General features: G+C 43.4%; 1 protein-coding gene across 2 annotated transcripts in view; it reads right to left on the bottom strand.

Annotated features, from left to right (window-relative positions):
* Window positions 1-831: 831 nt before the first annotated feature.
* Window positions 832-20916, bottom strand: part of LOC130205025 (mediator of RNA polymerase II transcription subunit 13-like) — a 69187-nt gene continuing 49102 nt past the window's right edge. The window contains exons 5-31 of one of the 2 annotated variants that reach the window (XM_056432117.1): window positions 15854-15999; window positions 14665-14874; window positions 13964-14128; window positions 13722-13878; window positions 13509-13613; window positions 12510-13166; window positions 12151-12364; window positions 11966-12044; window positions 11757-11878; window positions 11479-11557; window positions 11141-11355; window positions 10561-10736; window positions 9448-10376; window positions 8992-9171; window positions 8591-8820; window positions 8301-8499; window positions 7910-8198; window positions 7565-7817; window positions 7287-7475; window positions 6933-7156; window positions 6666-6808; window positions 6053-6211; window positions 5587-5751; window positions 5049-5212; window positions 3729-3893; window positions 3403-3512; window positions 832-2603 (exon numbers count right to left, since the gene is read on the bottom strand). In XM_056432117.1, the coding sequence (XP_056288092.1) occupies window positions 2471-2603; window positions 3403-3512; window positions 3729-3893; window positions 5049-5212; window positions 5587-5751; window positions 6053-6211; window positions 6666-6808; window positions 6933-7156; window positions 7287-7475; window positions 7565-7817; window positions 7910-8198; window positions 8301-8499; window positions 8591-8820; window positions 8992-9171; window positions 9448-10376; window positions 10561-10736; window positions 11141-11355; window positions 11479-11557; window positions 11757-11878; window positions 11966-12044; window positions 12151-12364; window positions 12510-13166; window positions 13509-13613; window positions 13722-13878; window positions 13964-14128; window positions 14665-14874; window positions 15854-15999 (5857 nt within the window). In that variant the 3' untranslated portion in view covers window positions 832-2470. Of the gene's footprint in view, window positions 2604-3402; window positions 3513-3728; window positions 3894-5048; window positions 5213-5586; window positions 5752-6052; window positions 6212-6665; window positions 6809-6932; window positions 7157-7286; window positions 7476-7564; window positions 7818-7909; window positions 8199-8300; window positions 8500-8590; window positions 8821-8991; window positions 9172-9447; window positions 10377-10560; window positions 10737-11140; window positions 11359-11478; window positions 11558-11756; window positions 11879-11965; window positions 12045-12150; window positions 12365-12509; window positions 13167-13508; window positions 13614-13721; window positions 13879-13963; window positions 14129-14664; window positions 14875-15853; window positions 16000-20916 lie in introns of both variants that reach the window. The other variant, XM_056432115.1, reaches the window with a different exon arrangement.

Here is a 20916-nt window from a genome sequence, read left to right on the forward strand (position 1 = left end):
GGACATAATTCAGCTCTTACTGTATATATGTATACAAGTGAGCCCAACACCCTATAAATATATATATATATATATATATATATATATATATAAGTGAGCCCAACACGCTATAAATATATATATAAATATAAGTGAGCCCAACACGCTATAAATATATATATATATATATATATATAGGGCATTGGGCTTACTTATGCAAATATATAAGAGCTGATTAAATTATGTTATCTTGCTAAACAGGTAGGACAAGAGCCGGGTGAGGCAGCCGTCACTTAAAGTATCATTCCTTGTTTTGATTTGCTTCACAGAACCAGTAAACATCGCTTTCTTTTGAAAAGTGAAGTGGCGTTCAGTCATTCACCTTATTCATGATGAATATTAATCCGAAGAAGCCTGACACACAATGTCCTTGGATGTGATGTGTACGGTGTGTGTAAACAATGATTCATTCACACGTCCTCACTGCGGTGAGGCAAACTGCATTCACAGCATTTCATCGCTGAACGGTGGAACTCCATTTACAGTTAACCGGTTTGAACTACTGAATATCTTTATGTGTAGTTTATACTTGGGTTAATTGAGTTTAGAAACACATTATATTCAAACAGATCATTATATGATGTGGATAACATTTTAACCTGAACATTAATTTGTAGCTGTGCAGTAAAAAGTAAATTTCTACTAAAGTGCATTACTTGAGTAAATAGATTTGGTTTAATTTCACCACTGATTATCAGTATTAGATTACCCAAATAAACAAAATCAAAGATGAACATAGCACGTCCGAGGGTTTGCAGACATTTGGATCAAAAGAGAACACTGAACACAACATCATTTTCAGGAGTTTTAATAATTTACTAAAAAAGAGTGTAAAAGTAACAGATCTGGATCTGTTTGATATTCAAAGTGATGACAGATGTAACATTTTTTTGCAAACTTGCCCTCGTCTGTACATTTGTGTACACTTACTTGGCAATTCAACCTCTTGGCTGTTATTAAATGACTTTTGTACTGTATACTGTATATCAAAAAAGCTCAGCAAAAAAAAAAACTTTGATATGAATCACTTGAAAATAAACCAACCAGCATGAAATGTACAGCTTTAAGAAAATTTCAAAAAACACAGCTGAAAAGTGTATATACAAACATGCTAGAAATCTAACAAAGAGCAGACTGGGTGAAGATGAAGAGACAGGCCTTTCTGTTGGTTTGCTTGACATCATTTGGGAGAGCCAATCAAATAAAGCATCGTTCTTAAATATTTAATAACCTTGCAATGTTCAAATACCATGGTCTTCTACTGCCTGTTTCAAGTTTTTTTTAGCAGAGGAGGAACACTTTATAAATATAGAGTATACTGTATCTCCTGCATCAATTAGTTTAATTTAAACTCATTAAATAAAAGGTAAAATGTTCAGTATCTGTAGAAAGTAAATTTAAAAAAAAGTTTAAAAAAAGATAAATGTTCAGACTGTGTCCACTTCTAAAGAGATGGTTGTGTCCATCATCTTTATCATTAAGTGCCTGCTTGGAAGAGGTAATATATATATATATATGTATATTCATATATATATATTTATATATTTATATCAAATTCTATGACATGATATAATTTGTATAAATATGGCATCTTTACAATTGCATTAAAATGACGTTATTTTTTTTTTTTCAGATCCCAAGACAATTAACAGTCAATTGGGAAAAAGGCCTTGTTTAAGTTTCTCCTTTTCTTGTTTTAAATATTAAAAATAAGTTTCAATTCTTTGCAAATGTATGTCCTACATTATAAACAACACTTCTGTCTTAACTGGTCAAATATTTTCCAATGTGTTGATATCAACAACACTTTGGAAGGTGAAGAAAAAGTGCCCCTTTCAGAGTAAAAGTAGAAGTTTCATCGACCGACTGCAAGTCCCAAGAAGCTCAACAGTGCAGTTCTATACAAAAATGTAAAAGCATCATTGATGTAACAAAGCCATGTGTTCGTGTAGTCATGCCACTTTGCTGGTTGTACAGTATGGAGTTATGTGGCCCTGCACAGACGTCCTTTTTCACAGGTGAAGGTGGTAAGAGACTCGTAAACAGCTTCTCTGTAAATATCCAAAAAAGTAGCTGTAGTTGTGACATGTCAATAATGGGCATAGTTGGATAGATCCATCTGTTCTCCTCCTCAGAAAGTACCGTAACTGACACAGGACCAGTCGTGAAGGTACAAACTGTACTGGGTTTGCAGGGTGTCGCGGACCACAAGTTACATTATTGTTCAGAGCATTTCTCTCTTCTTATTAATTACATTCCAGGCATGGGAGAGTCTGACTCGCCCTGTCTTTTATTCAGCCATTTAATCCATGCCGACCCGAAGCCACCGAAGAGCTCTGGTGCTCTCTGGTGACCAGAAGGAGGAAGCGTAGGCACAGAGGAAATGAAGGTAACCGTCAGCCCCCTAGAGCCGTCCTTGAAGTCTCACGCGTTAAAGCATGTTCAGGATGGCGTTGTACATTTGGATCAGTACAGCCAGGTGGACGGGCAGGCAGGACTGCCGGTCCTGGGTGGCAGGGGTACACGTCAGCCAGGAGAGGGCGTTGTACTGCTCCAATACGAACCTGTGTTGGAAACAAAAACAATTCTAGCAACAATTTCTGACTTTTTAGATTTTAATTTATATATAATGGTTTATTCAATCAATTCAGTATAATTTCCTAATCATAATAGTATGCACAAAATAAGTTTCTCTTTCTAAATATTGCTATTCAATATTTATTAAAGGCTCACTATTCAACATTCTGAACATTAATATAGCAGCAAACAACTAATTGCTTTGTACATTTACAGTAAATCTGAGTGACTGAGTGTGGCAATATTTACAGTCGTTAAGAGGCAATTCAATTTCACATTTTGCACTTCTTCAAGTATTGGCTAAAATGCTACAATACTGTGGCATTTAATACCCATTATAAAAATATATTACATTATATTTTGATAATACCTTTATCATTCATTAATTATGAATTAGATATTTAAAATTGTTCAACACCATTGCAAATTTGAAAACAGGATTTTCTACAATGGTATATGAAACCACTATTATCGTCTCTTTCAGTTATGATACATTTACTATTTATAGGATGTTTTACTGATAAACAAACAACTTTAAATAGTCTGTTCTTAGCACACATCGCAATGTCAAGATAAAACTACTGTATGTGTTGTTCATGAGCTAATTCATGTTACTTAATGAAAATGTAACACTTGTAAACACAGATATTATAAACACAGAGTTGTGTATCAACTACTTGAATAAAACCACTGGCTGAAGACTTTTAAGGCTTGAAGCCGTCTTGTGCTCTGCTTTCTCTACAGCGGGGGATAAAGAAATCCAAAGGGACAGCATGTGTCATTCACCTGAGCACATCCGAGGTGGTCTTTGAGTCCAAGGGGTGAGGGGACCTCTTCGTCTTGTCGGACACCAACTCATCTGTTTGAGCTATGGAGATGTGGTGGTGGAGGGAGGCCTACAGAAACAAAGAGCACGCTGTCAAACGTTCACGCAATGCTGGCTACACGGTATTGATGTGAAAGTTTAAGAACACAAATAAAATATTTCTACACAAATTCTTCTTTCGCTGTATTTATTTCTCTCAAATTAAATAGGCTTCTATGGCTTTGTCTCTCTCTCTCTCACACACACACACACACACACACACATACACACAGTGTGTGTTGACTACCTTGAGGAAGAGTGGACACTGGCTCTCAGCCTGCGGACAGGAGGCCCAGAACCAATGAGGAAGCCCGTTTGCTTGTGCAGTGGAGACGTAGTAGCCCAGAGCCAGAGGCTGCTGCTTCAGCTCTTCTGGTGGACTGTCCCTGGACAGCAAGCGCTCGCCCTGGTTCTATACGCACAGGTGAAGGACAGTTATTAATTACAAACCTTTATTGGGATCCTTTCAAATCCTGGGACATTTTATTTTTCAATCTCCATCTTATAATTCGTAGCCTTTGCACTGGCATGAGTGGGTTGTGCTTCCTTCACTTCTTTAAGAAAAACATGTGATTTTTCATGGTAACGCATGAAAAGGGTACCAACAATATATTTTAAAAAAATGTTGTATTATGAAGAGATCTCTGTAGTTCAGCAATTGCCATACGACATCTGCTTTTTATTTGGGTTCCCATGTTCTGAGCTGTGCTTAAACGCAGCACTGAATATTTCTAGGTCAAAGCATGCCATCCTTGTAGATCAGAAGATGTATAGTATATCGCAGTATAGTTTAAGTTATACATAAAGCTCCAGCAACACCATTTAAAATGAGAAAAAAATACTGATTTCAATCAACAAATATATAATTAGCCATTATCTTTTCCCCACCTAGTCAAGGTTGTTGCAAAAGAACAACCTACATGTTTGCATTTGTAGCCTGCAGCTCGAGGTGATAGTGACACAGCGAACATAAGTATGTGTAGCAGTTACTTTAACATATAACCTGTTATTGTACAGCTACACACTGTTCCCAGTGTGTCAGCACTAAATGAAATGTTCCGTAACATAGGTTGTCAACATGTCTCTTCTCCTGTGCCTCCGAGACAAATTCCTGCACATCTAGTATTCTTGGCAAAACTATAATTCTGATTCTTGTTTGATAATGAGTGTCAGTCAGAGAGGAGTGCAGCAAAGAAGCTCCCATACATCAAAGTACACAATCGCATCTGAACCCGAGGAGGTATGTATTATAGTTCCAATAAAACATTTCTGTAATGAACAGTTCTACATAGGAATTAAGAGGCTTATTATAATGTATATGATGGACGCTTTAGATTTTAATTGTAAAGTTATTTTGAGGTTGCCAAGCTCTAAATGAAGTCTGATCACACCCTGTCTGCTTCCTGGACAGTCAGACCAGCACACAGACTGCATTCCCTCAATCACTTTGAAGTTGAAGGGTGTAAATAAGGCAGCATGCTTTTTTTCACGTTCCTTTGTGAGAGGGGTCATCTGCGACAGCTGGAGTCACTGCAGGATGATTTCTCTCCACTGGCTCATGACTCACCTTGGTGTGCTGGAAATGTGAACCCATTCCCATCCCGGACGGAGAGCCTGGTGAGGCCACAGGAGAGGTGTTGGGGGACGGGTGGAGGTTGCCTGTGATGAGCATCATGTCGTGGCCAATGTCGTTCTCCAGTTCATCAGGAAAGGGCAGATCGAACATGTCGTCTGATGGGAAAAAACAAGAGATAGAAGCACAGCCCCAAAATGTTTATCTTTAGTAATGAACAATGACACATTTCCTGTTGGTTGTCATTCCACACACACACACACACACACACACACTCAATGTTCCCACTAAGTGGCATGTCTTAGGTACAAGTCTAAATTGAAGTAAGACATGTTTTGCAGAGATGTTTTAGATGTTTTAGCACAACGATGCCACCTGTTGGTACAAAATGATATCGACATCCTTCTAAACAAGGGTTTATTTGTATTTGTTCCAAGACAAAATAAGAAGTCTTACAATAATGACACAGTACGAGTCATTAGATTAGATTAGATTAGATATTACTTTTTTAGTCCCACAGTGGGATAATTACCATTATTGTCCTCAGTAGGGTAGGAGCTGGGGGCCAGCTGGGTGGTGGCAGAAGTTGGGAAGACGAGAATGTGCGTACAGGAAGCGTCCTGAGGTGTGTTCAGCTGCGAGGTCTGCAGGTTTAGAGCAGTGCTGCGTCCGAACACTGAGCCCATGGTGACTGCATCTGGAGACAGAGAGAAGCACAGCAAAGGGGAGGTGTCTATTACTAGGTCTTAAAAATACATCTTAAAATCAGCTGTTAATTATTTATTTTTTAAAGATTTTACAAATGTAATGGTCTAATATCACATTTATATTATATATTATGTTCATGCAGTCTTATCTGCACAATATGTAGCAAGTTGTGTACCTAATTTGTGTTGCAATGTAATTACAGTATACTGCAATATCTGAGAATGTTTTTTATAACCAAAAAAGTATTATTCTTATTACAATTAAATTCACTGAGTGGACATGCTACTAACCAGGCATGATCACAAAGGAGCCCTGTGGCTCCATGGCGACCAGGCAGGCACTGAGGATACTGGGGGAGTCAGCAGCTGAGATGCCGCACATTCGACAAGCCTCCTTCAGCTGGCGCCCTATTGAATGGAGGGAATGCTCCCCGAGGAGGGAGCTCCAGTCTGGTTGAGAGGAAGGGTCGGAGAAACAAGACAAAGATATTTAGAGATATGAAATGTGTCTTAGAAGATTATTCTCCAATTAAGAGAAAGCAGAACAAAAATATTTGGTGAGAATGTGTTTAACCATTATGCTGTTGGAGCACTCTTCAACAGAAACTAATCACCCATCTTATTCCCTCTGGGAACTGTTCCGTGTCAGGGAGGTCAAGTAAGAGCAAAGATAATAAAGGCCAAAGTTTACGCTGAATGAATGGCCCTACTTGCTGCACATTTCCAAATGAACACTCACTCAATTAGATTTGTCAGTACGTGCACTCTGAGAAACAACGTGATTATGAAGGAATGTTTTATCCAAGTTAGTATGAAAGAAAATACTCATTAATTCCTTTCCGATCGTGACTCTCAGTAAGTTTTATTCATCAGAGTCCGGTTTTCCTGCACGAACGCCTCTCACCTTTCAGCTCTCCGTGCCCCAGCCTGCCCAATCGACCGATCACGATCCTCCATGGCAGTGAGGTCATCTGGATGATGCCAATACACCATTCCCACAGCTTCTGCAGTCCCATCTTCCTGGCGGAAACCTGAGGACGTCGCGCTCTGAAGTGAAACAAACAAACAAATATATTGAGAGATCAGATCACTATCTACCAGTAACAAAAGAAGAACAATTAAAAAATCCTAACTGTGCATAGAATCAGGCCGAAAAAACAATTTCCCACACCTGTTGGGTACATCAATGTTGATAATACTGGTCTCCAGGAGCTCCCCCTGCTGGTCCGTGCACGACACAAGGATCCAGCGCTGGTCATGTGACAGGCAGTATCCAACAAAGAGCACATTGTATTTGGGAGGGAGCTCTGCCCATACCTCCCCTGGTTCTGGCTGCTTGGAACGAGTTGGACCAAGGATGAAGGGGGGAGTGTACAGCTGCAGTGGGCTGGGATGCTGGAGGAGGACATTTAGATGGCAAAAGAAGAAAAGGAAATTAATATATGCACGTGTATATTTCAGAGGCACGTATATTACAAACGTTCAGTGTATAATATGACATAAATTGCTCAATTGTCGTGTCTACCTCTGGACTCTTAAGTACATCGTTAACAGTTGACACTGGACCGAAGCCAGTCAGGGACTTGATGTGTGTGTGTCGGGGCATCAAACGTCTGCATTGGGAGTAGCAGGAGAAGGACAGGGAGCGCAGATGCTGCAGGTAGAAATGGCTCTCCCCGCTGGCCGGCTGGAGAAGGTACTGGCACGGCACCACCTGAGCAAGAGGGAAAGAACAGATGATGATCACGAGAGCAAAAGTGAATTCTATCTGATTCTGTTCAGTATAAATGGGAGACTTCCTACCTGTAGCACCAGTGCAGGTCTCATGGTCTCAGGCAGGGTCTGTAGCATCTCTGTGTAGCAGCGAAGTAGCCCTAGGAGCCAAATGCTACTGGCCTCCACTTCGTCACCCTCTTCTTCCTCTCCCACTTCATTTCTCGCTCCACTTGAGCTAAGAAAAGCGTCCACTATGTAAATAACAATAGCTGGTGGGTTGGCGAGGCTGTCCATTGATTCGGCCACAGTGGGGATGCCGATGCTAGACTGCTCAGCAGTGCTGGGAGAGCAAGACAAGAACATAAGTTGAGCTATAATTCAAATAGGTGAACATTTGAGTTGAGTTACTTTTCTCATTAATGTGGGTCTTACAGTTCAGGGTTTTCTGCCGGTGTGTTGGCTGGGGGTGTGGCACTGGAGGGCCCTTTGGCGTCGCAGGGTGCACCTTGGGTAGTCTCCCCTGTCTGGTTTGAGGTGGCTGCAGTCGTGGTCGAAGCATTTCCTGAACTCACGGCCCCTGGAGCTTGTTCACCTTCAGGGCCCCAAGCATGAGGCGGCCCCGAAGAGGCAGGCTGGGTTGAGGATGTGGGGTTCGAGGGAGGCTGAACTTTGGGAGGCAGCAGAAGACTGCTGTCCAATGAAAGGGCCGACAGCTGGGGACCTGGGAAATAAAATGAAATAAAGATTAAAAAAATTGGATAGAGTGCAATAGAAGTATCTGGATGATTCATTAGATTAGATTAGTCTGTTTCAATATTCTCACCAAGCTGCTGCTTGCAGGCATAAGCGTAGAGTTTAAGTTTGCTGAGGTTGTCGGCGTGCTGCTGTCCGGCCCAGGGTCCGGTCACCCACTGGTCCACATCCAGCTCCTCCAGTTTCTCTTGTTCCACTTCTTCTCCCACGCGCACGAGGCCGTCCCCGGACACCTTGGCCAGAGGCCGGTGCTTCCCTAGACGGCACGTCTGGAAACGGAGTTACGGCTTCTTTTAACTCCCTCATTCGAAACACTTGTGACATTATATAAAAAAATAAGCGTTGATTTCGATCACTCACCTCATAAACAGAACTGAGGTCCTGGAAGAAGGTGCGGGCTGCAGACAGCAGAGAGGGGCTATTGGGACACAGCACCACATACGCCACATCCCGCTGCCCCCCGTACGGCTCCAGCAGCAACTTCTCCCAGAAAGGTAACGCCAAGGGGGACAATGCCAAGAAGTCCCTGTCCCTGTCATAGCCCAGTAACACTTTTGGGATGGGCAAGGGCTCTGGTGACTCCTCAGAGCCTTGAACAAATAGAAAAAGTTAAATGTTTAGTTAGTTACAGTTTAATTGTGACTTCTCTGTGTATTCCAGACTACCACTTCAGAGGTTTACAGTATTACAGGTGATATAAAGTAAATAACTGAGACAGGGGAGTTTTTTTCAAAATATAAACAAAGAATATGTTGACTCACCGTAGGAGCCTCTGCCGGCCATCTTATGGAACTGCTGCCAGGTGAGAGGGCCCTGAACATGCTGGATGTTTTCCCAGGTCCGTCCTGATCTCTTCTTCTGGATTGCGTCCTGCAAGAAAGGCTGCAGAGAAAGCAGCATACGAACCATGTCCTGGGACGACAACATGTTCATGTCCACCACTGTGGAGATTGGCAGACACAGAAACAAAAAGGATCAACAGATGCACACATGTTAAGTTAAGATGATTCTAGACACAACATAAACGAATGAACACACACATAACGCATCAATACACAGTTTAGATAACACAAAGGCAGCTGGACATACATTACGTTATATTCTCACTAAAGATCTGTGAAGTAGGGCTGTATTAAAAGTAGTAGATCACAGTTATCACAAGCATGCATTACATTTGTTGTATGTTAGGGTGTATTCTTTTACAAACCCCTCCTTACCATTTGTATGAGGCCAGGAGTGAAGAGCTGTACTTCTGACAACAGCTGCATCTACTTTCCCTCCTGTGGGGTTATCCACATACTGCAACCCCTGCTCAAAGGCATTGAAGCAGTCCACACAGGCATCACTACCATCTGCCCACTGCTTTTCAGACATCCAGCTTTGGAGCAGTGCTCCCTTGCGGCCATGGCAGGAACAGCTGAGGGGGAAATGCAGGGATGCCAGCGAGGAAATCGGCTGGGAACAGTGCTCCTGCAGGAGGATCATGACTAGCGGAGAGGCGGGGGCTGTGTCCTGCGCACGCTTGGCCCTGGGGTCACCCATAGTTGGGTCCCGCCGGCAAAGAGCCAGCCTCCTTTCGGCCGCCCGGCCTACCTCAGAAGTCCGGCCATAAATATCCAGCTCATCCTCCAGGAAGAGGCCCGTGCCGTGGGCCAGCCGCCTGTTCACAATGGCACTGAAGCCACACATACAGCGGTACTGATCTTCACAAGTGGAATCGGGGATATACACCCCCACATCTGCTCCTTTGACATTCATATTGCAGGCACAGATACAGCAGCTGTCAAAGTTGCGATCCTTGAAGACGTTGAGAACGGAGTCGGAGAGCAGGAGGATAGCGTACAGGCTGTGGGCCTCGGGAAGGGAGGGCCCTGGCCGAGCCAGGGGATCGACAGAGCTGAGAGGCAGGCTGGTGGAGGGCGTGGACACCGGTGAGCTGAGCTCTGTACCATCCTGCTTTACCGACCCCTGCCCAGAGCTCGCGGCGTTAATCCCCCTTGGTGTACGAGGGGTTCGTGGAGTGGGCACGGAGAAACGGGGAGTGGCAGGAGATTGGAGGATGCCAACGGAGGTGCTCACAGAGGCAGTGGTGCCGCTCATCTGGCCGTACTCCTGGTCGGAGAGGTTGGTGACACTTGGCATGTTTCTGGAAAACACACACAAAGAAGGAAAGGCAAACTTGATTACTTTAGATGTCTCGGCAGCAGCTCTAAGAGGCTGCTCCTGACATCCAAACAGAGCATCCTTAGAGAACAGCCCCCTTTAGTGACCATCGAAGCTAACACTGAAGATCTCTTGTTCATAAATGCTCGTCATCGCTGACGACTCACGTGTATCCATCTCTGATGAAAGTGGTATTCTGGGAATGCATGACCGGAAAATGCTCCATTTTGGGCAAGAGGGCCCAGGATGGACGATAGTAGCATTGCTCGGTAATCTTGAGTTGTGGTAGAGCCCGGCTGGGTAAGCAGGAGAGTGGAGCAAACATGGAGGAGCCGATTTGGGGCTGGATAGAGAAGAGAGAGTGCGAAATACAAGTTGATCAAATAGCAACATAGACGACAGAGTTAATGAACATATAGGGGAAGTTGATCAGTTGATTACTGCCAACAACTCCGATACCATAATACTCACTGTAGTCAGTGAAGACGTCTCTCTCACAACACAGAGATAGATAATTAGCAACGAGGAGTGTGTCTGATCAGCTGCTCATGAGCTGACTGCCAGTCAGTCAACACGTCTTTGTATTGACTTCCTCTTAATGACAGTTTTAAATGGATAAAAGTAATGAATGAAAGTAATTAACTCGTCCGAATCCTGATTCTCACGCTAAAGTGTAATTTCCTCAGTTAACACTTGACGATGTTGCCATATTGGCTGTTAATCGTCGCTCAATCCAACTGTCTCCACCTTGAAATCATCCTGCCTGGGACTGTCCATGCCCTCCTCAATCTCCATCCTGTACTCAGTGAAGTGGGCGGAGGCCAAAGGCAGCAGGTGGTCAGCCACTCCGCTGGGTGCAGGGGGCTCTTGGCTTGGAGTGTCACGATAGGTTGTGATGGGAGAGAAGGCCGGGTGTTGCTCTAAGGAAGGAGGCGTGGGAAACATCCTCTGGAGGTCTGCTACTGCTGAAAGGAGACAGACATGGGTAAAGTAGTACGGAGGTAAAGATGTAATGGGACATTAAACATAAAAACTGTTGATAGATAGAAATGTATTTCAACTAAATTCTTATCAAAGTGACTCACTTGATGGATACGGTACAGCAACTCTCCCTTCTTTCCCCAGAGGACGATCTTCTGTTGATACTGGGAGCTTGGTTGAGTGCTGGTTGGGGTCAACAGTCAAGACAAATTATTACACATAATATTAGAGGATCAGCTTTAATTGATACAATATTATCAGCCTCAGGATATTGGAGCATAAAACATAATGAGATAATTATACTAATATAAGTGTCTGTACTTTGTTAAAAGAAAAAATACATATATGTCAGAATATAGTTCATAAAATCAAGATGCCTCACCCCCAGCTCTTCCTCATCTTCATCAAATATGTTGTCTAGGTCAGAGATGTTGACCACCAGATCTTTTTCTCTGGTCAGAGAAGGGTTGGCTTTGGCAGCTCCGTCATCTTGACTCGATTCATCTAAAACAACATGCAAACAACTTTAGGACAAGCTGTGCATCAATAATTTGAATATCTGAAGTTGATGCTGGTGGCTCTATGTCCCACCTGATTTTGGAGCCGAGTTAAAAATGGACATAGCATCATTCCCATCGGGCAGTGCCCCATTGCTGGTGATTTCTTCTCCCTAGTGAATACAATTGAACACAATAAGAATCTCCTCAGATCAATTCCAGCTGTAGTTCTTCTGAACCATGCATTGTGTTTTTAAACTTGTTTAAACGGTGTCCTACCTTGCCCTTCTTGTTGGGTTCTCGTCCTTGACCCTTTAACCTCTTCGAAGAGGAGAACGTGTACTCGATGTCTCCTTCCTTAAAGTCGTAGGGATCCTCCCCCGGCTCCCGCAGTGCCTCCACACCCGGCTGCTGGAACAGGCCCAACGTGTGGATGTGGTCCCTCACCCGCTCCTCTGAGATCTTAAATCTCTTGTGAGTCTGTGTATATAGTCTAGAGGGGACGAAGAGACAAATGCAATCAAGTAATGTGTAGTAGGCATAGTAGTTTTATGGATGTTGAACTTGGCCTTGTATCTTATCTTATAAATAACTAATCTCAGATATGATAAATGCTTTCAACGCTTTCTCTCTCCTACCTTTTTAGCAGAGCTCCTTCAGTAGCTGTCTCTGTCCTCACTTCTTCTAATTTATCAGTGGGGAGTTCACAGGGTCTGTAGTCAGTCTTATCAGTCCTTGGAGTCCTGAAGCCTCTCCACCAGCCGGCCCCATTCTCCCTCTGCCTCAGCACAGCTGTATACACTGCAGTCTCGCTGGGAATCAACCCCAGCCCTAAAGCCCCATCCTGACAGACAGGCATATCCATAGGCCCGTCCAGGACCTCTTGGTCCTGCATCCGGGGGTGTGGGCTGAGTGTGGGCGGAAGTGGAGACATTGGCGAATGGAGAAGGGACTCAGGGGCTTTTCTGCCATTGGAGAGGGATTTGGGATACTTGCAGCTTGGCAAAGTCGCCATAGGCTCCATGGATGTCTCCAGACCCCCAAGACCCCCAAGCTGAGGCCCTCCTGGTGAGTCTTGTTCCAGAGGGGTCTCCTGATTGACAGAGAGACGGTGGTGGAAGGGGATCATCGCTGGCCTCTTGGACTGTTTGTCGGCCTTGTCTGCCTTGTCACTGGTCTTGTGTTTGGGCAGGGAGAGGGGGTATAATGATGGGCCAGAGGACTGAGTGGGGTTGGCACTAGTCTGGGGGTTGGCAGTGGAGGTCGTGGTCAGATTCATCTTATGCTGCTTCAACCTGCAACAAAGTCAAGGTTGAGGTTAAGAAATACATACAAAAAGGAGTGAAAACCTGGTTTAAGTTCATTAGTACAAAGATGTAGCTTTGTGTTTCCAAATTTATTTCATTAACTTGTTTTTGAGAGTTTAAAAAAATGAATAGGTCCTATTTATTGTCATCACCTCTCTTTTCCACTCTGCAGTATTATTCTCTAGTTTTAATAAAGTTTATACTGTGATCTGGCACTTAGACTCAATTGAATTGCAGTATAGTTGACCTATAGTTGTTGTTTTTGTTCACACTGTATATATGGTATAAATATGATGCTGATTGAACAGCTTGGGTGCAGCTCTGTGGTACCTGGAGCAGCTGCAGGACGCCCTCGCTCCCAGGTCGCTGAAGTCCCACGTGGTTACTCCATTAGGCACTTCTTTCTTAAGCGACACGTCAGTTGGCGGATTCAATCTGCAGGGAACAAAACGATCCATGAGGGCGGCAGATCAACCGCATCACTGAACCTGCACAACAATCACACCAAACATTGGGAACTAACCCAGCGACGGTTGAACTTACTCGTGCTGAGGCTGGTTGAGATAGCATTCCCTCCAGGCCTGATGGACTACCTGACAGGTTAGCTTCTTCCCAGAATGCTTTGGGCTGATGCTGGCGAGCCCCATGCTGTTGTCTGGTGTGGGGACACTGGAGATGGAGGTCACGAAGCCGCTGTCCGCTGAAACGATGGCGGGTGGAACAGATGTCATTATGCAGGACTGAGCATGGGATCCTTGTGGATGTAATGGTAGGTGTGTGTTTACCTGAGCAGGGCTGCTGCGGTGACGTGGGCGGTGTGAGCGGCACGCTGCAGTGGTTCGGCTCCCTGCTGAGGCCTTGAGCTGCAGGAACAGGTGGAGGCTGCTCCAATGGGAGGTCCCCCTGGGCAATCAGCACTAAAGCAGCTGGGTAGGTCATCCTGACTCCACCTAAGAAGACGAAAAAGGGGAAATATTTGTTATCATGCAGTACTCGTTAAAAAACTATTTTGTCTAAAATATCTTCAGCAGCAGATCATTTAAGAATATTTTGCTGAGGAAAAGGATATAATAATATGTAAGCAATCTACGTATCTATGAATGTGACCAACACTTGCACTGCTCATACAACACACAGCGTCTTAAATCCCTTCACACTGGCTTCTTCACGATCGTTTCAGGCAGCAAAGTCGAGGCCGACTCTCCGTCTTGGATTAGCTATTGGTATTCATATATGAGGTTTGATTATAATCAGGTCAAACCAACACTGTGGGATCAGACTGATTAGACAAAGCTGTTTGAGTAACTCCCTGGTTTTTTTTGCCTCGACTTCCATATCTTTCCTGATGTGACAAATGTCTGTGAGGATCATTGCAGCCACTTCACTGGCACCCCATGCACTAATACCGCAGCTCAAACGGCCCGGCAGGCAACATGGAGACGGAGGGTCTTTTAAATCGAGCAAACGTGTTGATTGTTGTCCATACCCACGATGACCTCCACTGCCGCGTGACAGTGGCGATCATAGGCCTGGCTTGCTTCTTCTTCTTTTTCCTTTTCTCCACTTCCCTCTTTCTGCGGAAGTACCACGGGGTAGAAGTAGCTCCACTCCTCCATCAGCTTCCGTACCGCCGGGTCACTCATCTTGTAGGCCTGACCCGTGAGAGTGCCGCTCAGACCGTACGGACTCAGGATAACTGCAGGTGGATAAAACTGATTGTGAGAATGGAAAGCGTGGTGTAGGGCCGGACTCTAGCAAAGTCGACTAACTTACATGCAACGTTGACGACTAATCGATTAGTTGATTACATCGATAATTCTGTAAAACCCAGTTTCTCCATAAAATATCAAACATCAGCACCACTTGAAATCTTGTGTTTACCAGATATGTGTTCATACTTTTCTTGGAAATAAGGCCTTCAGCATGAAAAAGCCCGAGCATGGTGTAATCAGTAACCCAAATATGGACATACATTTAGCTTCAGATACACACTGAGGTGGTGAACAGTTAATATGATGAGTTTGCGCTATGTTGCCCATAAAGATCTAATTTCATTGAATCAATTTATTGGCACTACTTGTTTTAAGCAAGTAACGAGTACAACATTATATTTTTAATTATTATATAATCTGCATAAAATCAGGAACCTGATGTCTGTTTTGCAGTGCTTGAATATTTAGTATATTTTATAGTACTAAACTTAATTACAATTGTGAGGTACTTAAACATTTCCATTTCAGTCTTTCTTACACTTTTACAATTTAGAGGGAGATATTTTAGATTTGCTCAGCTACATTTACAGTATCTTTAGTCAATAACAACCTTGACCAAGTACATCAATTAATACATCATTCATCACTATTAATACATCAGTAACATAGCATAACTTGTATCTCCATTGATTACTTTTTCTCTTGATACTTTAAATATAGTTTGGTAATAATACATAGATACTTAAAGCATTTTCCAATGCAAGTCTTTCACTTGCGATGGAGTATTTATATAAGGTGGTAAAGCCACATTTACAAAAGTAAAATATCTTAATAGAACCTCCACTTACACATCATGTCCTGTAAATGATGGCATGTTGTATTATTAGAACTTTGCAGTGCATGCGGACTGATCCTACGTGTTGTTTTGTTCCGTGTACAACATCCATACGAATAAAGCTTTACCTTGCACTGGTGTGATGGAGGTCTGTGCGAGGCAGATGTGGTGCTCTGTGATGTGGTGTGCAGGCTGGTGCTGGGCGATCTCCACACTCGTGCACACGTTGCTCTCCCCATGGAGGAAGAAGGAGAAGGAGCACGAAAGGTGTTCACTGGAGACAGAAGACAGGAATGGTTTAGACCGTGAGACCGCCTACAGGCAGAAACACTACAGGCATGTGGTGGTGTGTATATGCTGTGTGAGTACAGTGAGCTGATCATAAAAAGATGTGAACAATATCTCTCCCAACATGAACATTTGTATTAATTGGCAATACGAGTGTCCACCGCGAAAACCGAATGTCGTTGTCCAATTACATGCCATTGTCATTTCCCTTCACAACTGTTAGCGTTATTTAATTGAGATCGAAATGTCATCAACATTACAATTCATCACGTTCAATTTGAGATTAACCCATAAATCACGTGCAACACAAACGTACAACCTGGATATGCTGATCTTTCGGGCAGCGGCCTGACCGATGATGAGAGCTCTTCTTCAAACAGACATTTGGAGAGCAACACTCAGAATGTGTCTATGCAAGAGCCTCGCTAAGCTCCACCCACATTGATCATCTTCATCATTTCCCACACGGGCTCCTTATTGCAGGTATAAATTCTCATTTGCTTATGACTGATTGTGGCGACTACATGTTTACATATGCAGCGCTCGCTTTATTACACAGCGCAGGCATAGTTCATCATGCTTTGCTCCTTTCTCTTTTTTCTTTTTTTAATCACAGAGGAGGAATTGTTAGGGCTTTATTGCAATCTACATACCAGTGGGCGGGCAAGACATCATTAACAACCAAGATGGCTTCACTGATTTTATATTTGGTATCTATAAAGCTCCTTACCACCTTGGATTAGATATATCTGACTGACAATAACGTCAGCAGGTAGTGTAATCTCCTTGCGATAACCCCGCTGCCTATGCAATATCTGCTTTGCCCTGAGGGAGCGGGACATTCTTCTGAGCTGTAATGGTCATCAAATTCAATAAAATGTCCAGTTCCACACAGTCACTCATGGGCAGAACAGAACAGTCTTAAGGGAGCCAGATATCTTTTGATGTTGGCCGCGGCAGCCTCCAGATGGCGCTGAGTGTACCCAGAGAGAGAAGAAGAGGCCAATTTCTCTGCTTCATAAACATTCATGATGCTCCCGGAGAAAAATACACCCTCATAACAGGTGGTTTAAACACAATGATGCACACTCACAAGAGGAGGAGGAGGAGGAGGAGCAGAACTGAAGTGCATATATTGCATACACAAGCACAAGTCGCCTTCGCACCTCCAGGCACACATTCTCTCACACTCACAGCAGCACTGATCTATCATCTCCACGACTCACATCTGCACAATGCATGAGTCCAAAGGTTCTCAATGCTGCTGCTCTCCACCCTTGCCCTCAGTGCATCGTTACACATATGAAGAGCTATATATAGCTGCGGCAGGATTCTCAGGGGAACAGCTGTGAGTCAACAGTGCCACCAGTCCAGCGAACTGACGTGCCAATATGCAACAGTCACAATTTACTTTTAGATTATTTAAAGAGTCTGTTGAAAAGCATAAAGACAAATGCTCCAAATATCTTCTGTGTTTGCAGTGATTTTTTTATGAAGTAATTTAGCAATATTGGCACTTAATTAGGAAGTCACTTTATGTTTTTTTCATAGGGTGATTGTTTGATTAATTGTATGTATGTCACTGTGTTACACTTCCTGCTCTGGCTGCATTGTACTGATTAAATAAGGCTGTGAAATGAGTTGACGCATCCATTAGAACTTATTTCTCTCTCGTGGTGATAATTCTGTTTATACTGTTATTATATATTTTTATGGGATGTGTGTGCACTGATCGGGACTGATGCAAGTACAAAAACACGACTCCCTCAAGACCCCTCGTAAAAACGGCAGCTCTTGCCAAATAGCGGTGGAATCGCTGTTAAAAATCCGCTGTTCTCTCTCTGTGCCGTTGCCTCTTTCACTGTCAGAGAATCAGACAGCGATCCAGAAGAATTAGTGACTGAATACTTTTGATATTCCAGGAATTATTTGGAAATATTGTGCGCTGATAAAGAATTGTTCACTTTGATAGTCTCAATAAAATCGACCTTATGCATTTTATAGCACAGCCAAAACAAGGCCACTGTTTACAATGAACATTGCACTCGATTTTCATTAACTAATGTGCAACTATTATGACCTCATACTTATAGCTGCAATAAAGTCCGATTAAATGTGATTCAGGGAAAAGGAGAACTAGAAAAAGAGCATCAAACTGCAGGCTGATGCCGCCGGTAGATTGATGCTCCCTGTCCTTTACAAAGGGCATTTTTCTGCACAGTAAGCGGGTGCGAGTGTGTGGACAGACTGGGCTTCTCGCATCCTCGGGGGACATTTGTGCACTCGGCAAGCACGCGTGTGAGTGTGCTTTTTTGTGTATGTATGTGTGTGTGAGTACAGGGGACAGAGATGCGAGGCAGCTGTGTGCTGGGCTGCATGAGTACAGGTATTAATAAATGGAGAGGAGTGATGGCTGAGACTCGCCTCAGGGCTGATAGAACTAGAGATAGAGAGAGAGAGAGGAGAGTGTGAGAGAGAGAGAGAGAGAGAAAAGGGACAGAGAGATAGAGGGGGGGAGACAGAGATTGTGAGAGACAGAGGGAGAGAGAGAGAAGAGGGGGTGTGTGGAGGGGGATTGAGAAAAATAAGTAAGACTGAAAGGAGGAAGAGCAGGGCAGAAAGAAAGAAAGCAATAGAAGAAGATGGAGACAGAGTGCGCGCCAGAGGTAGAGCAATTAAGGAAATGCATGAAGAAGAGAGGAACATTGGAAAATAGAAGGATGGAGAGGAAATTAGGAAGACAATGAAAGAAAGGTACAGTGTAAGATGAGGAGTGAGAGCAAAACGAGTGTGAGAGAAAGAGGAGGAGGTGAATAATTCAGTGCCACGCACTACAATCGCCGCGCACATATCGATGAGATCAGAGCTTTAATGGGGAGCTACTGAGCACAATTTTATGGTGAGATCAATCAGGGAATGTAGATTAGGAAAAGACACACACACACACACTCAGTGTACATCTGTGTCTTTTCAATGTGGCTTCATATGGATGATAAGTGTCTATGTGCTTGTATGCCAGCGTTAATAGCAAAAAATAAACAGTCAAATATATAATATTATACATGTAATAAAGGTGTATACATGGTACGCATGTAGAAAGACAAAGACACACTCCTGTTTGAAAAGCCACGAAAAGAAGAAGGTGAAGCGACCGTGTTGGTTCCATGTGACGACATGCGTCTTTGCACCTCATCACGGCGCCACCAGCCAGGCAGCCGGCAGGGGAGCCGGTTAATGTCCGACATGCATCACGGACTTGACACACACACACACACAGACACACGCATCCGTGTGTACAACCACATGCACACGAAATAGGAGTGCTTGTCTCGCTTGTGGGGGGTTTCTCATGTCTAACCCCGTGGGAGTAGGAAAATAAAACAAGATTAGATTAAGTGTTAGGGAGCAATGAACAGTTCAAAAGAACACTTTTGTTTACACTGTTGGAGACATCTAAAGCCCATAATGTGATAACGTTGTTTAGATATCATTAACATTCATACGCACTAAGCAGGCATGACAGCATTTTCTTAGAATCTCAAATCAAGGGGATTAATCTCCTTAATCTGCACCTTAAATTATCTGTCTGCCACCACCGCAGCACTTTTAGAAGTCATCTTCATCTTCCTCGAGCTGCCTAACTCTTCCTACATATTCTGAACAGATCTCTCAGAAGCACAAGAAAGTCAACACTGCTCCGGTGTACCGATGTAGAGGATGTTTACCCTCTTATAGTGAGCAGCATGTACACACACACACACACACACACACACTCTGTCCACACGCTCTAAACGTCCTTCCATTGCAGCGGCACGATGAAACAAATCCACCAACACTCTCAGACTCGCTGGTACACGCACGCATGCCACACCAGTATTAACACCAGCATAAGGGGGATGCAGTTGGCTTGATGTATTATTCAGTGGCTCCCCAGTGAGTTGTTTTAGCCAGTGTTGCTCTCTCAATGTTTGTGCTCCAACTATGTATATGGATTCACAATGTAAAGGTGCTCAAGGACACAAACTGTGCACACAGACGTCACATCGCCTTCTCCGAGTGAGAAGCCCGGGAAAAAAAATCACCTTATCGTGTTCAAAATAAAAAATGTTGTGCGTGCTAAAAAGCAGCAAAGAATAACAGTGAATACAGGCCTTTATCGTCATGTCTGTGGTCCTAATTAGAAAAAAAGAGGATCTGTTGGAAGGCTGTTGCCGTGATGTATCACCATCCTCTCTATTGATCCGTGTGTTTTTCTCTCTCTTTGATTTCCTTTTCTCTCTCTCTTCCCCCCTCCCAGTGGTTTTACCTGGTAATATTAGAAATATGGGTGGATAGCGCCTCACGTGTTCTCTGCCTTCTGCCTCTAGAGACCTCAGACACGTGTAGAACAACACGTTTGGAAGGAGAAAATGCAAATATTGCAGTAATGCAAAAATGTATCAAGGGTACCGCCAACCCCAGCGCCCTGAGCTTTCATCTTAAAAGCACAAATAAATGACATCAATAACACTGAACTCAACAGGGCATCAGACACTGTCTCAGTCTTCTGGTGCATTAACATTTAAATGCCTCCATATAGCAAAGTAGTCAATCAATGAGTCTGCATAACAGTTAAACAACAGTTAAATTAATATAAATGACTGCAAAAGTGGTTCTATAGTTGTTATTGTGATTTTGACGTTCACACTAACACACATATGTCAGTGTCATTTACATAGTTGTGGCTTTGAGCCAAGACAGAGTTTTCTTCTGAAGAGAGTCGTCCACCTGAACACACTCAGCCTCCTAATGCTTTGCAGAAAGCTGGAATCTAATATTTACATTTCCTGCAACACCTGAAATGATGTTAACTTTTACTGAAGGAGCCAGTTCTCTGTACTGTCATGGTGACCTGAATAATCCA

The sequence above is a fragment of the Pseudoliparis swirei genome, chromosome 15, assembly GCF_029220125.1.
Source record: "Pseudoliparis swirei isolate HS2019 ecotype Mariana Trench chromosome 15, NWPU_hadal_v1, whole genome shotgun sequence".
Classification (NCBI taxonomy): Eukaryota; Metazoa; Chordata; class Actinopteri; order Perciformes; family Liparidae; genus Pseudoliparis; species Pseudoliparis swirei.